Source organism: Aspergillus thermomutatus (genome assembly GCF_002237265.1).
Source record: "Aspergillus thermomutatus strain HMR AF 39 chromosome Unknown NODE_5, whole genome shotgun sequence".
NCBI classification, from domain to species: domain Eukaryota; kingdom Fungi; phylum Ascomycota; class Eurotiomycetes; order Eurotiales; family Aspergillaceae; genus Aspergillus; species Aspergillus thermomutatus.
Window position 1 is genome coordinate 218,489 of NW_020798053.1, and position 15,646 is coordinate 234,134.

Here is a 15,646-nt window from a genome sequence, read left to right on the forward strand (position 1 = left end):
TCCATATCAACTCTTCTCGCCCTTTCTCCGGCTCCGTGGCCAAATTGTCTTGCGCAGCGCCTCCTAGCGATTTAACCTCGTTCTCGTTGCCCTTGCCTGTCCGCCTTGCGTCAGTGAGGCCCTTGCAACGTGACCTTCCCCAGAGTATCCTCGTTTGGCCGCTGGAGACCGGAGCCGCGCTCTCATAAACGATTCAAAATCAATTCTCCGTTCGACAGAGATTAGCAACTTGAATCTTTCCGCTGTTGAAACGTTTCGTCTCTCGGTGGTCCTCCCCTGGAGTCTCGTCACGTTGAGGCCTTGAACCCCTGGCCGCCAGCTCCACCGGTAGGAGTTCACACCTCATTCTTCCTTCCGCTATAATTGCAGCATCCTCCATCTCCCTTTCGAGCTCCTCGCCGGATCATCGAGTCTGAAGGGATCAGACCCGCCGCAGCGATGAATACCACCCTTCCATCCTGGAAGGATCGGACGCAAAACCAGTTCGGCAAGCTCCAGATTCAAGTCCCATGGCGTTCCATACAACTCCTCGTGCCGCACCGTATGCGACGAAAGATTCGGTCCAAGCTGCGCAGTCGGATCTCGCCAACCTCTTCGATATCATCTTTGCAGACATCCTTCTCGCCTGTAGATACACTCAAATCGCTGCAAAGTCATCGATGGACACTCTATGACTTCCAGTATCTTTTGCTGCTGATTGTCGGCATATTCTCCCTGAGCGTCATGGAATCACCTGGACCACTGGCGAAGACCGCCGCGTTTACGCTACTCCTCATCTCTCTCCTTCTCCCGATTACGCGCCAATTCTTCTTGCCATTTCTTCCGATTGCCGGATGGCTTATATTTTTCTACGCTTGCCAGTAAGTTTACCCTCTCTCGAGAGATTGCAATATATGATGAGTACTCATGTCTGCCTGAAAGGTTCATCCCGAGCGACTGGCGCCCTGCAATCTGGGTTCGTGTGCTGCCGGCTCTGGAAAACATCCTTTACGGTGCCAACATTAGTAACATCCTTTCCGCTCACCAAAACGTGGTGCTTGACGTTTTGGCGTGGCTTCCCTACGGAATCTGCCATTATGGTGCGCCCTTTGTGTGCTCAGCAATCATGTTCATATTCGGTCCTCCCGGCACCGTCCCCCTGTTCGCTCGAACTTTTGGATACATCAGCATGGCTGCAGTCACCATTCAGCTGATTTTCCCCTGCTCTCCTCCGTGGTACGAAAATTTGTATGGCTTGGCTCCAGCCGATTACTCCATGCCGGGTAATCCTGCGGGCCTCGCTCGTATCGATGAGCTTTTCGGGATAGACTTGTACACCTCGGGCTTCAGACAATCCCCTGTCGTTTTCGGCGCATTCCCTTCCCTGCATGCTGCCGATTCGACTCTTGCGGCCTTGTTCATGAGTCAAGTGTTCCCACGGTTGAAGCCCTTGTTCGTCATCTACACCCTCTGGATGTGGTGGGCTACAATGTATCTCTCGCACCACTACGCTGTTGATCTGGTTGGCGGTGGCCTTTTGGCAACTGTCGCATTCTACTTTGCCAAGACGCGGTTCATGCCTCGCGTCCAGAATGATAAGATGTTCCGCTGGGAGTACGATTACGTTGAGTACGGCAATTCCACACCAGACTATGGGTACGGTCCGGCCAGCTTCGAAGGAGAGTTCAACCTTGATAGCGATGAGTGGACTGTTGGTTCTTCGTCATCGATCTCATCCGGCTCCCTCAGCCCAGTTGACGACCACTACTCTTGGGAGGGCGAGACTCTTACCTCTCCTGCTACCGACATCGAGTCTGGAAGGCATTTCTAATCCGGCTCAACCAGCCTTGACACGTACTCGACTGTGTTCGTGTTATTGCATTGACTAATGAGACGGCGTTTTCGACAAATTCTAACGACATGCTTGGTTTATCGCATTGAGCTGATTTCGACACATATATATGTTTAATACGGTTTTGGGACACCCCGGGGTTTAATGACGGTTGCTTCATCCGAACCTGGGATGAATTGACCCTGCTGTGCCCAATTTTCTTCCACCTGGCTTTCAATTGTACATGCATTTTTCACGAAACCAGTCGGCCCCCTTCAATCGTGAACCTCAACTTGAGCCCGAATCCTCCTCGGGGCTCCACCGATAATTCTTAATGCGGATGGCCTACTTTCTACGATATCTGTGCTGGTTGGTTAAATCGTTCCGAGGGTGCCACATCGGACATTCGCTTGTACAACCTTTGCTGTTTTGCAGCACGAACATTTTCACCGAGTCCAACTCAAGTCATTCGCTACTACTCTCAACTGGTCGAGGCACTTTGCTTCTTTTCTTCAGCTCGGCCAGATGCATAAATACTTTACATTCGTGTCGATCGCTCACATTATACGGCGCCTGGAATTCGGGGGTTTTAATTTCATTGGGAAGGATAAACAACACGGGCTGGGCGCCTTTTGCACGCACTGCACTCGCTCGTGCTTAGAAGGGTTCTGATGCTCTTAATGATTCTTGCATTGGCATATAGAAAGGGGCCCCTCCAGGTTCATTCCTGTGGTCCTTTCTCAAACCCACACTCGCTTGCTTTTTGATAGTGGGCACCCCGCGGAGTTACGTCTCCGTCGCATCGATTGTTTGGCATCAACCGGAATCGGGGGGTTTAGGAGGTCTGAGCTTGCTCACGGTGACCGTTGGGTAGAAGTTGTTCATACAGGACATCTCTTCTATCCTCCTGTACCCTCTGAAATGATTGGATTTTTAACTTACTGGAAGCAACACACCTCGCTGCACATTTTCGACTTCCCATACGACCTAATCATTCTCGATTCTCTTCTTCTTGGCTCGCCGGCGCCATTCATTATGGTGTCGGCTTGAGTCTGATGTGAGCTTTTCTCCTTTCCGGCTTTTACAACCTTCCTAGCAATTTCCTGTGCACAGCGAGGTGTTGTTGAATGATTGATCCATACCATTATCATTATTGTAAGCCGGTAGCGTTATGATTTATGAAATAACAGTGATGTACATTATTATGCTGTGATCATTTTTCTCGGGTATACATTTTTAGCCTACTTTGCCGAGAGGTATCGTGAGCAAGCCAGTCATAAGACTCATCAGTTTGATTTGTAGAAAGTCATATTCTTATTTTTTTTTATGACCGGGACTCGGGTCTCCCGTGAAAGCATTAATTCGAAATTTTCATTGGTATATATATATGTACACTGAGACCAGCAAAGTACAAGCTCGGAGTTTGTCCTAACACTGCAAGCCACCAATCGCAAACAGCGAACATTATAATAATATTAAGTGTCTACAGGAGATGGGGTCATTATTCTTCTTCGTATATCTTGACACGGTCGGCGTATTCCTTGATATTGGAGACAAAGGTTTCTTCGATGAGGTCTCCTTGTCCTCCTGCCACGCGGAGAATAAGATCGTTCAGCGAGGCGCGCCCTAGGATATCGACGTGATCACCTAGACCATCATCTGTCAGTAACCTCTGGAATCTTTGGTTGAATGAGGCAGAGAGGGAGATACCTGTATTGGGACCACCGCGGGGTGAGAATCGGTCTGGCTCATGGGGCATCTCGAAGACCTTGATTTTCACGCCCGCGGGGTTGTACCGTTTGATGTGCCATCCCTTGGCACACATATATCCTGTGCTGAGCAGGTTAACCGTGCCATCGCCCTCACCCATGAGGACGCCGCGATCTGCACCGTCGGGCGTGGTCACAGTGGTGTCGATGCTGACGTTGAGGTTGACTAGGGGATCGCGTTCTTCTTGGTAGAAGTAGCTGCGCTCGGTCGGCTTGCCCACGCCATAGAAGCAGTAGATCTTCATGTCCGGGGCGAGGGGCAGCCGTGTCTCGAGCGGGTTGAGCCATGTGCGCGGGTCGTTCTCGTTCGCCTCGACTTCCTTGGTTGTATGCGCGACGCCGTGCGAATAGCTGTTCAGCACCTGGTCGCGGTACCAATCCTCACTTTGGTCGAGCAGATAGGTCAGGCTTTCGGCCGTGGTGAGGTTCTTGCGGGTCCAGGTCGAGTTGGTTTCGCGAAAGTTGAGTAGGTTGCCGAAGGTCACGGCTTGGCCGGGCTGGTCGTCCGGTGCCCAGGTAGAATTGCCCCAGACTGCTTCGCCGCCCTTGGGGAGCATGCTGGATATACCCGGCATGGCGCGGAAGATTTCCGCACGCTCTTCCTTGGACAGGAACTTTTCCAGGCCGTACACGGCAAAGGCGTTGAGCTGAGCGGTGTCGCGCATTTCGCCCGACAACACTGCCGTCAGCCCCTTGACGGCGCCTAGCATGCACCCGCTAATGTTGATCCAGTTGGCAATGTGCTTGTTGACCCAGTCGCGGCCTCCCTTGCCGTGATCTGGATGTTCGACCCATTTGAAGAAGTAGAGAACCACCTGCGACCCCATACTGTGCGAGGCTAGAGTCACCTTGTCCCCCTTCACTAGCACAGCCGTCTCGATGTACGACTTGAGACGACTGAAGTACTGGTCGCGGATTTCCAGGTTCAGATAGGATAACCGCCAGTCATATGCCGCCGTGAAGGCATTGGTTGGGTCGTATCCAATCGTCGCCAGATTCTCAAGGATCTTATTCCAGATCCAGTAGCCCGTGATAAAAAAATCGGTCGCATCGAATCCCTGGGCTGCCCGTAGCTTGATCCCCGGAGGATCCAACCCAGTCTCCTTGTCCAGCATGATGTGATTCTTCCATTCTGCCTTATCCAAGACCAGCGCACGCATCATGCTCCAACTGCCCCAAAGTCTCCGACGAAAGTACTGACGGGAGGCCGGGCCGGTGCCCCAACTCTCCAGACCGGTTGAGATGACACCGGGGATCATGACGATTGGATGTTTGGCCTCGATCCCTTGCGCCTGGAGCTGGAGACCGACGGAGAAGGGATCATAGCTGACTGTGTCGCGCTCATGTTGCTGCACATATGCCAACGCAAGCAGATAAGCATGGGGGGACAACAACTGGCAACGGTATCAAGGTTCCAACATACCGTGAACTCCCGCGCATCCCTTACAATGCCTTGAGGAATCACGTCGATCAATATGTCCAGGTTCAGATCCATCAATGAGTCGAGACTAATCACATCCTGCTGATTGGCGAAGAACAAGGCAATAAAGATGCCGAAAATGCCTCCAAGCGCGAAGATGAGTCCATTGCGCCGTTTGCTCCTCGGTCGGTAGAAGAACGATCCGGTTTTCGGTTTTTCGTGAATGACGACTGTCTGAGTATCTGACGATGACTTTCCGTTGTCGTCGTGAGACTTGTCCGTAGTCTGCTGGACGTCGTCGTCCTTTGCCAGGCGACGGCGGAGCATGTGGGCGACCGCCAGGAACTGCCTTTAGTCGAACAAAATGCTGCAATTGATGTAGGGCCTAACTCAGGCTGAGGAGATAACTTGAAAACGATAGCTCTTAAACTCCGAGAATCAAAATGACAAAAACAAAGTAGATAAAAAGAGTCGAAAGTGAAAGCTGAAAAAAAAAAGGTACCCAAAAACAGCGACAGGCATCGGAATCACATGGGGAGCAGGAACCCGGACGTCATGCGAGAAACTCGAATTCCTCTAGGAAACTTTCTCGGACAACCAACCTCCATCATTCGACGCAGCGCAATCACAAGCTACTCACATCCGTCCTTTTACCGGTTCCCCCATCAGACTACAGAAAACAAGCTCCACCCTCAAGTCCGTCTTGTCCGTCTCCCACAATCACTCCCCCACCTCCTCCCCTCGATGACTCCGTAATGAGCCAGGATGTCTCTTCACCCGCAGAGCCCACAGCTACTGCTGCTGCTGCTCCTTCAGACCTCCGCTATGTGCGCTACGATGGCTCCCGCGAAAACGACTACGTCTCCGCAATGAGACAGCTTATTTCCAAAGATCTCTCGGAACCGTACAGCATCTACGTCTACCGCTACTTCCTCTATCAATGGGGTGATCTGTGCTTCATGGCCATGGACGATGCAAAAGAGAAAGACCACATGGTAGGCGTGGTGGTTTCGAAACTCGAACCGCACCGGGGCGGTCCCCTGAGGGGGTATATTGCCATGCTGGCTGTGCGGGAGGAGTACCGTGGGCGAGGGATAGCGACCAAGTTGGTGCGGATGGCAATTGATGCGATGATAGAGCGAGATGCCGATGAGGTAGGTTTACCTGCGAACAGGGCTTGCAGGGGGGAAGTGGGAAGAAGGTTGACTGACGGCGTTCTGCTTGCACAGATTGTCCTAGAGACGGAAATCACAAACACTGCGGCCATCAAGCTGTACGAGCGCCTGGGCTTTTTGCGGAGTAAACGTTTGCATCGGTATTACTTGAATGGCAATTCCGCCTACCGGCTGGTGTTATACCTAAAAGAAGGGGTAGGGTCCATCCGAACGAGCATGGATCCGTACAAAGCTCCAATTCCTCCTCCTGCACCGGCTCTACTGCGTGAGAACGGCCGTGGCTGATCTCGCAGCGGAACTGATGGAACGCTTCCCCTAACATATTGATGCATTTACGACACATTGGACGATATAGATGATTATACCTTACCAAATTGAACATACAATCCACTACTGAAGTACTGCTTTGCTAGATGTCGAGCTTTGGCTGACTTGAATGGCTCTCGGCGATCTATGATCCTCTCGGGCTCTATTCGAATTATATCTCTATACACGCTATATACATTCATGAAGTCGGGGGTGGAGGGGTGATATCTATTTACATGTAATGTACAAAAGAGGTAGCTGAAGTCCGATGACAACCCAACCAATATTCAAACACGCACCTTACACCCATGAATGTGCCAATCATCAGCAGTATGCAAGAATCCGCTCAACATGATATACACTCGGTGGGCTCCATAGCCACCAAATAAAATATGCAACGTACAGGCTCAAATGAAGATGTAAGAAAACAAGCCCTAAAAATGGCGGACTCCGGTGGGAAATGCGAATGAAAGCTGGACAATAGTACATCTTCCTTAAATTGACAAGAAAATGCTTTATGCAGGGGTGGCGAAGAGGTCCGCCTTGCGGACAGGTATGTGGATGGAATTCTGCATCACCCATTGCGTTGGCCTTGGGATGCCCTTCCATCCACGATCCATCACGGCGGCAGCCTCCAGCATGATAGAAAAAGGCACAGATGGCTGATATCGAGGTCCAATCTCGATATCACGCTTCACAAGCGCTGAGGCGAGGCTAAGTTGCTTCGCGCGTTCTTCTCCGCCTGGCTTATAACCGGACGCAAGATAAGCGACCGGATTGTCGAGATACTCGTCTGGCACATTGTCCAGAATAGCATCGTCGAATGGGTACACGGACTGACCAAAGTCGACACCAACAATGATGTTGCCGGCACTAGTGCTCCAAACGTTATCGATCAGGTCTCCTTTGTTCCGAGGCACATTCCGTGCCAGCGAGGTCAGAACAGACTGCTTCATCTTGTATGTCACCTGCCTGCGCATGCAAGCATACCGCCATAGCACGCGACAGATGTTATAATTTCGGCCTTTGAAAGCGATTAGAAAAAGCATCTCCCACGCCTTCTTGTCCAATTGCGTCTCGGGGCGATCCAGACAACGAAACATGTATCGAAGAGCGGACTGGATATCAGAGCGAAACAACGGCAGGATTGAGTTGACAGTGGCGCTGTCAAGCGCAAAGCCTTGCTGCTCGCATATTTCAAGCAACCGGTCAATTGCGTCGTAGTGTCTCAGTCGCACGGTGACACTTAACATCTGATTGATCAGAGTTGGGGAAAACCAGTTTGCCCCGTATGTATCGATAATCATATTAAAGAAAGCGTCGACACTTTTACCGTTTTGTAAATGCGCCAAGAATGTATCTTGGATCGTTAAATGCAGTGCCGTCCGCATCGCACCGGCGTCCGACAAGTAACCTTTCTGCAGCATGAAGTTGACAAGACTTGCTTTCGCATTGGGAGAGACGAGACAATCAAGGAAAGCGATCCAGGTGTAGGGGTTCGGTCGAATGTGCATTCGCGACATGGAATTGAGGAAACCACGAAAAACCTGGATGTCCTGTCTATTGGCCGCAGATTTCAGAAGCATATTAAAAGTATCAACGGTCGCGACATGTTCGGCCTTGACGAAAACCGTGCGAGCATCGTCCAAGATTTCATTCTCGAACAGATATGAGAGCGCTCTATTCAGTGCTGCAGTCGAAAAATATTCGCGGTTTGCGTCATTTTGGAAAAGAGCGACAAGCGCAGCAGCGACTCGCTCACGGTGATGAGTGCCGGGTTTCCCTCTAATGACTTTCGAGGACGGCCGAGACCTGGTCAATTCCTCTACATGTTCGGCGAACTCCCTGACACTCGATAGTTTGGCAGACAAGTTGAGAAGCGTGTCCAGTGGCGCTGGTTGCTTGAACGCCTGGTAAAAGTCCCAGACACCTCGGACAAGTGGAACTGGGAGATTCTTGCGTCGCATGGCCTCAATGGAAGGATACACCGGAACTGGGGGCTTCCTTATGTCGACTAGAGGATCACCCTGATCCTGTGACGTTCGTGCCCGCATGATGTGATCCCCGACCAATTCCACACTCCGCTTCGATCCTGACAAAATGACCCTCCTATGCTGCCCTTCGCTCTCTAGAGGGTGCAACACATGAACACGGCATCCGTTGCGAACTGGTACATACCAAACATTCTCCTTCATCGCCATGTCCGTGATGCCCGCCATGAGCGCTACCGTTTCCTCCGGTATAAGGAGCTCCTTTTGCACCGGCCCCTTCTTGGGCCACAGCCGAGACTCCTGTTGCATCTCTTCCAACAAGTCTCCCACTTTGGTCCACCGACCCCATTTATCTCGTGACCCATGGTCCCCGCTCATTCGCGAAAGATAAAGCCTATATCTCAATTTTTTCCGATCCCTAACCGACAAGCTTTCCATGATTCCGATCGCTTTGTCCTGGGCTGAGGAATTTGCCATCGACGTTTGCGTGTTCGTGAAGATGTTGGACGGCCGTCGGTCCTCTCTTGTAGCATTCGGTGACTTTTCGCCCGGCACTTCTGATGCATGCAGCGATGTTGACGACTCGTGGTCTGCATTGGCGGCCGTTTCACTCGCTACAGTGTCAAGGCTTCCACATTTATCGTCAGTGCTTTCTAGTCTCTGTGGTTTTGTAGGTCCTATTCTCCCTTTTTTTTCAACATTTTTACGCCCGGGTAGTGAGCCAGCTGGCTCAGCAAGGCCGGTCTCGACAGCGGAGTGAGTGGATATCCATCGCCTTGCGAGACTCCCGAAAGACGATTTCCGGCGACGAGACGACGCTCGGAAGACGAGACGAGCGGAGCACAACGGATTCTTCGCGGACGAAGAATAATGTATTGACGATATTGATCTTTCTTTTTGCAAGGTCGATGTAAACCAGCGAGGGTAGAGAAAGAGTAAGGGTTCTTCGGGGCCAGCGGCGACGTTGTCCAAGACGGCGGATAGACCACGTCTTCTCAGACACGGATTACCGCGCGAGAACATATGGTAAGAGACAGACAGATTCCCAGAGGCATGTGAGGTTGATACGTTAGGAGAATGTGTCTATTTCGTGTTGCGTGCGCACGCTGGTAGAAAGTCGATTAGAGGTCAAGCTCGGTCTGGAGTTCAGGAAAATTGTTTGCGGTGCCAGAACGGCAGGCGGTGAATATGGAACTACCCAAGCTTCCTCCATGCGGAGCATCGGAAGCATTGCGAATTAACAAATCTCAGCTAACCATCGATCTGACGCTGCACTGAATTATTCAGTCCTGGTGACTCCGTAATAAGCTTACTTGATGTTAGACTAGAAAGGTGTCTGGGCAACAATTTTGTCCACAGCATGTTGTTATTTGACCCTTGAAATGGGGTACTAGACGCTAGAAGCAAAAAAACAAGGTCCAGAGCTCAACAAGCTCAACACAACCGTCGACATGCCGTCAGTTGCAGCAAGCTAACTACCTCTTCATCGAAGGACTTACGTCCAGGGACTAAGAAGGACGGTGTATATGGCCTTCAAGGCCGATTTCCGCTGCCTCAGGGATACCCTTGATCTGTCCGCCATTGTCGACGGATCTGAACAAGGACCTTTTGGAGCAGTTCTCCAACAGATCATGCTTCGAGGCAGGAGTCAAGTTCATCGACTCGTGATGCTCGGAACCCAATAACTCGGGCCCTGTGATATGCCGTCTCACTGTCTCTGCAGCTTTCGTGAGATTGTTTTGTTTGCGGCGCATCTCTTCGGCGTCTGAATTATCTTTTTCGGCTCCTGCCTGGGAGAGCTCGTTGATGACACTCACCAAGTGGGTGAGGAACTGCCATCTCGAGTTTTGGAAGACAAACATCGACATGATTTCAGGGATCTACCAGGCAGTCAGTGGGCTGTTTATTAGAGATGAGAAACGAGTGATGGGGATACCTTGTCATCCAGGTAATGAAGCTCTTCGCCCCCCTCCTCGATGAAACGCTTCAGAGCGTCTATCTTCTCACGATCAACAATGGCAGCTCTCAGGGCATACATTAGCGTAGGAATATTTCCTATCTCTTCCAATGGAGCCTCCTCTTCCACTCCAGTGGTTGCGCGGCTCAGATGCCCCGACGTGGGCTGCCGGGACGCCGCTATTGAACTGGCGGCTTTGCTTTGCTTCCGTGCGGAGTGAATTGTGAAATAATCCTCATTGAGCATGTGAGCCATCTCGAACCCCGATCGGCCACGATGTGTCTTCTCCGCAGCGCGCTTTACGCGCAGTCTAACCCATCGCCGTCTTCGAACAAACGAATGGAACCAGGGATGAGATCCATGCCAGGCTTTTGAGCTAAACGAGAACGAATACTGCCAGCCCTGGTCGTCGACGTCGCCGGACATATCGACATACCATGACCGCCAAGCCCATTCCCAGCTTGGATCTGGCAGTTGAGCGTTGGTGATGTTGACAGGGCTCTCGCGGAAGTCGTGGGTGACCCAAGGGCTAGGGTCGAAATTGAGCAGCGAGCTGTGAGAGTACAACGGAATGCCGAAGAAGAACCAACCGCGCTGGTTTTCGTAGAGGATGTCCAATTCGCTGACGGAATGAGCACATTTATTGCTCTTGTTGCAGTCGTAGTTCTGCTGTTGGTGATGCACCGCGGAATCGCGCTCTCCGTTCGTTGAGGACGCAAAATCCGTCGCATCGATTTCATGCTGCTCGATTCCGGATTGAGAGGGGCCAGATAAAGCGCTCTCCCCAGATATGGTATTTGTATTCGTATCCATGTGAGACAGTGGATTCACCAACTGTGACGGCTTTCTGCTTGAGCTATTGTCCTCTGAGAGCCTCAATCGGTCTTTCTGCCATTTGGCATACTTTCGTCGCTTGAGTTCACCACGCACGGACACTCTGCTGAATCGCCTGGAGCCGGCTCGCGATCCTGCAGCCGTGGGGGTTTGAGACAGCGCCTCTTCATCGACTGGGTGATGTGAGGGGTCGGTATGGTCGATGAGGGAAATCCGGCGAATGTCTTCCATGGTAATGATTACTCCACGGATTACCTCGATATTATATCAGAATTTTTGTTGAAATAGGCCTCCAAGTTTGTCTTGGCAAGGCACAATGACATTATCACAACATGACCTTCAAAGAATCGGTATAGGGTATCAATCAATGTAAAGACAATAGCAAGGAGCGGAAGTAGATGAACCCGGCATCCACTGAAGCCTCGTGCCGAACGAAAGGGATAGGAGCATACAGCTCTTATAAGCTTGCAATCCAAGAAAATAGGACAAACAAACGCAGACCTAGTGGCGACTCAGTCCCCGACAAAATCAGTAGCGAATAGAAATCCCAGACAGAAACAGTAAATTAGAGACACAAACAAAGGGGGTAGAAGTGCAAGTTTTAAAGCTCAATGGAGAGATCTCTCACAAACCAGATCGATGACATCGTTGCGGGGCCTTGATCGACAGCGTGCCTTAGGCAGCAAACACATCTCCTTAAGAGCCTGAGGCATCAAGTCTCGACACCTAACAATCACTATCGATAGGTACCCAGCCCATCCAGAGTAAATAATGATAGAACATCCCGCACCGCGTCCACCATCAACAAATCAACAGAACCAACCAACCACAGCAGCATAACAACGATGTCAACCCCTCACTACCGCAAAATCGAGCTCCAATCGCCCGCAGACTTCACCTACCTCTACGCCAACACCGTTGCCCTCTCCCGCCAAAAGCTCGATCTCCATCTTCCCCCCTCGGCAAACACAAGCGATGGACCCGATCCAATGCGAGAACGCGTGAAGGAATTGGTCGACCAGGTACTCTCCTCTCTTCTCGCCGGGAATTAACATGTCGGCTCGATTCTCACACATTGAATAATAGTACATCAATAAAACATTCACCACCGCCTCCGCCTCAATCAGCATCAACGGCCTCGACTCCTCCTCGCCACAGTTCCCCTTCCCCGCTGCGTTCACGCAGCCAACAGAGACAATCGAGTACGAGCCTTACGATACCGAGCTCGCAGCGCGCGTGACATCGCTCTACGCCCAGCTGGAGTCACTTACCGCGACAGTCGCGCAGTTGAGGCGGGATGCGCCGGCGCGTGCGGCGAAGGCGTACGCAGATCAATTGAGCAAAGCTATCGAGGAGGATGAGGAGGATATTGACGAGGACGAGGATGTTGATGGTGGAGATGGAAATGAAAATGAGGATGGGGATGGCGAGAGGAAGGGCCAGGGTGAAGAGGACGTCCCTATGCCTGACGCGGATGCGCGAAGCACGACGACGCCGAACCAGCCACGCAGGCTACGCCGGAGACCCTCAAAATCGAAGTCTGCGCGGTGGAACTTGCAGATCCCCCTCGGGTCGGAGCATGAGGCGGAGCGCTGGCGCAGCGGGGAGATGGCGGAGGTTTATGACGATGCATTGCGGACTTTACTCCGGCTTCAGGGCGAGGGGGTCCCTGGCGAGCAAGCCGAGTCCAAAGCTGAGAGCGGGCCGGATGGGAATGCTCTGGCGTCGACGCTGGGAAAGGCAGAACGAGCGGGTCGGGCTGTGGAAGTTGTGGAGAAGATATGAAGCTGAAGCGTTTCCCTATTTCTTGTCTGTATGTTTTTTTTTTTTTATTATTATTATTATTTTTGGTTCTTGGCGATATCCCTCTGGTAGGTTACTTGGCGTTGGACAGGCTAGTGGTAGTGATACCAATCTCATTTACAGACATTATTTCCTGCATTTCTCATCAGATGTCTCGAATGCCGGTTGGGTTAGATCAAAGGAAAACAGTGTATGAGAACGGGCAGTCATTGTATTGACTATGCATAAATCATGTACCAAATTCCAGACGATGAACTCTTTATATTCAATCCAGCCATTCGTTATTATCCTTGCCCCCGTCTATAAAAGAACCGCGCCACTCAGTCGGAGTTGTTGACTATCTATGTTTGGAGATTGGAAAGAGGAAAGAGATATAACGTCCGGTCGGCTCTACAAGCCACTCCACCAGGGCAACATTTGACCAGTTATTGAATTTATGCGATGTTGAAATGCGAGCAGAAAGGACACGGTTGAAGGCACGAGAAGTGTGGCTGTCCCAGGGATGAGTGATAGAGACAGCGTGGTAAAGTACACGCAGGGCGACATGGATGATAGCTGAATTCCTTTACCACATGAATCCAAGAATTTATGTATGCAAGGCAAACGAGAAGAAAAAAAAAGAGCAAGAAGGACGAATGGCCTACGCAACGGGCTGAGAGACCTCTTGCGCGGCGGGATCCTTCACCTCAGGGCCTGAAGCTTCATTTTTCACGACATTCTGCTTCTCCTTAGGCAAAGCCCACTTGGGCGTCTTGGTCCACTCGGGCTCTTGCCAGGGACCCATATCGCTGAGCTCACAGCCTCCAGCGCACTGGCAGGTACCGCCGAATTCAACGGGGAGGTTCTCAGCGGGGACCTGCTCCAGCAATTCCTTCTTGTAACCGGAACCAAGGACGTGGATCTTCTGTACGGTGACGGGGTCGAGGAATCCCTTGACGACGTTGAACACGCTGCTGAAACCCCAAGGGGCGTTGATCAGGTACAGCTTGCCCAGTCGCTCGGGGTAGTAGTTCTGCGAGATGGCGGAAGCCTGACGCACGTATCCGTACACGGAGGGGACGCTTGTGATGCCGACGCCCTTCAGGTCCATGATGGTGCAGCAGGTCTCGAGCAACTTGCCGGCCTTGCGCGAGCAGGCGGGCAGCCGGGGGTCTGAGAGCTTCTCGTACTCGCACACGAGGTTCTGCAGCATGCGCTCGGCAGTTGTGATCTTGTACATGGCGTTGAGATCGATCTTGCCCAACTTCTCAATGTAGACAGGGCGTCCATCCTATCCCACAAAACTATACATTAGCACGTAGATGACAGACTACTATGCAAGCACCAAAAGGAGGCCTACCTTGTCTGTCTTGTGGTAGTATTGAGGGTAGTACTGGAAGACCTGGGGCTTCTCCTTGTAGTCGAAGGTGCGAACGAGGTCGTCGGTGCCGAATTCTTTCCGCCACTTCTCACAATCGATAAACCTGGCAAAAACAACCAATCCACGTATTAGTCCATGGAACAATGCTCAGCATCCACAGTAGCCTTTGAGGACAACGAGGCAGGACGGTCAAAAAACATACATGGTCTTAGCGGCAGCCACATCAAACTTCCGGGCTCTCAAGAAGCGCAGCATGGTCAGGGTGTCCAGTCTCTCCGTGTATCCCTCTTGCTCCAGCTCACTGCGGAGCTGCTCGACCTTTGCATCCTGCTCTGGGGTGGTGTGGCCAGGGTGGCCCGGCTGGGCTTCAGGCGCAGTGGTCGGGAAATCGTAATCGTCATATTTCGATGCCGTGACCGACTGGTTCTGAGCGACAGCAGCCATGTTTGCTAATATGGTAGGATCGAATTGAGAAGGACCCAAGGTGAAGGAAGGAACGAAGACTTGATATAGAAATCGAGGGCTGGTCAAGAGCTTTAGTGAGAAATTATCGAAAGGGGGAGTGAAGTGGGGAAATAGATAGATTGAAGGAGGCGGAGTTCAGAAAGTATAGGTAGTCGTTTTCTTGATCGCTTCAAAGGTGGCAACCTGCAGTCGAGTGAGAGGAGGAGGAAGATGGATCGTTGTAGATCATAGCATAACCACGGAGGAGAAGGATCAAATTGAGCTGACCGAGTAATAAGTTTCCGTCTTCCGTCCTGTCGACCAGCAAGAGACGGTCAAGAAATGCGAGAAGAAGGGAGGGCCTCTAAAACGAACCCGCTAGTGTATCAAGAGGACAGAAAAACTACGTATACCGTATACGTACAAACACTACTACTACGAGATCCACCCGTCTGAAGAAGTGTCGGTCTGCATCAAAAGCAAGATCAGAAAGATAGGAGTTCGAAGTCTTAGGTAGGTATAGATAATGGCCAACAGGACTATTTCCTCCCATTAATATAATATAATACCTACCGACCTTTGCGGGGCTGCAAAAAGCCACTTGGCTGGCACTTATCAGCAAGCGACCTACTATTGAGGAAAACCTGGCTCACACATGTAGAGATCATAAATAGTAGACATAGATATTGATACATATTTACATAGACAGTCAGTGCTAATTACACTGGCGTGTCTGTGTCTCACATTATCCTCATCAGAAGCAGGTTCATAGAGGGC

At 51.3% G+C, this 15,646-nt stretch overlaps 7 protein-coding genes across 7 annotated transcripts; 3 read left to right on the top strand and 4 right to left on the bottom strand.

Moving 5' to 3' along the window:
- Positions 1-438: 438 nt before the first annotated feature.
- On the top strand, positions 439-1,810 carry CDV56_109568 (phosphatase PAP2 family protein; the record flags this gene model as incomplete). The annotated part of the gene is made up of 2 exons (XM_026763187.1): positions 439-860; positions 922-1,810. The coding sequence occupies 2 exons, from the start codon at positions 439-441 to the stop codon at positions 1,808-1,810; spliced, it is 1,311 nt and encodes a 436-aa protein (XP_026618711.1).
- Positions 1,811-3,311: 1,501 nt separating this feature from the next.
- On the bottom strand, positions 3,312-5,326 carry CDV56_109574 (phospholipid:diacylglycerol acyltransferase; the record flags this gene model as incomplete). Its single annotated transcript, XM_026763193.1, has 2 exons — positions 3,312-4,928; positions 5,003-5,326. The coding sequence occupies 2 exons, from the start codon at positions 5,324-5,326 to the stop codon at positions 3,312-3,314; spliced, it is 1,941 nt and encodes a 646-aa protein (XP_026618712.1).
- Positions 5,327-5,754: 428 nt separating this feature from the next.
- CDV56_109578 (peptide alpha-N-acetyltransferase MAK3) lies at positions 5,755-6,459 on the top strand (the record flags this gene model as incomplete). Its single annotated transcript, XM_026763197.1, has 2 exons — positions 5,755-6,153; positions 6,229-6,459. The coding sequence occupies 2 exons, from the start codon at positions 5,755-5,757 to the stop codon at positions 6,457-6,459; spliced, it is 630 nt and encodes a 209-aa protein (XP_026618713.1).
- A 536-nt stretch (positions 6,460-6,995) lies between these two features.
- Positions 6,996-9,494, bottom strand: CDV56_109583 (uncharacterized protein; the record flags this gene model as incomplete). The annotated part of the gene is made up of 1 exon (XM_026763202.1): positions 6,996-9,494. The coding sequence occupies one exon, from the start codon at positions 9,492-9,494 to the stop codon at positions 6,996-6,998; it is 2,499 nt and encodes an 832-aa protein (XP_026618714.1).
- A 485-nt stretch (positions 9,495-9,979) lies between these two features.
- CDV56_109585 (uncharacterized protein) lies at positions 9,980-11,493 on the bottom strand (the record flags this gene model as incomplete). Its single annotated transcript, XM_026763204.1, has 2 exons — positions 9,980-10,351; positions 10,408-11,493. 2 exons carry the CDS (start codon positions 11,491-11,493, stop codon positions 9,980-9,982), a joined length of 1,458 nt encoding a protein of 485 aa, XP_026618715.1.
- A 614-nt stretch (positions 11,494-12,107) lies between these two features.
- CDV56_109588 (uncharacterized protein) lies at positions 12,108-13,047 on the top strand (the record flags this gene model as incomplete). Its single annotated transcript, XM_026763207.1, has 2 exons — positions 12,108-12,284; positions 12,349-13,047. 2 exons carry the CDS (start codon positions 12,108-12,110, stop codon positions 13,045-13,047), a joined length of 876 nt encoding a protein of 291 aa, XP_026618716.1.
- Positions 13,048-13,705: 658 nt separating this feature from the next.
- Positions 13,706-14,869, bottom strand: SEC14 (SEC14 family lipid-binding protein; the record flags this gene model as incomplete). The annotated part of the gene is made up of 3 exons (XM_026763211.1): positions 13,706-14,335; positions 14,405-14,528; positions 14,628-14,869. 3 exons carry the CDS (start codon positions 14,867-14,869, stop codon positions 13,706-13,708), a joined length of 996 nt encoding a protein of 331 aa, XP_026618717.1.
- Between the last annotated feature and the right edge of the window lie 777 nt (positions 14,870-15,646).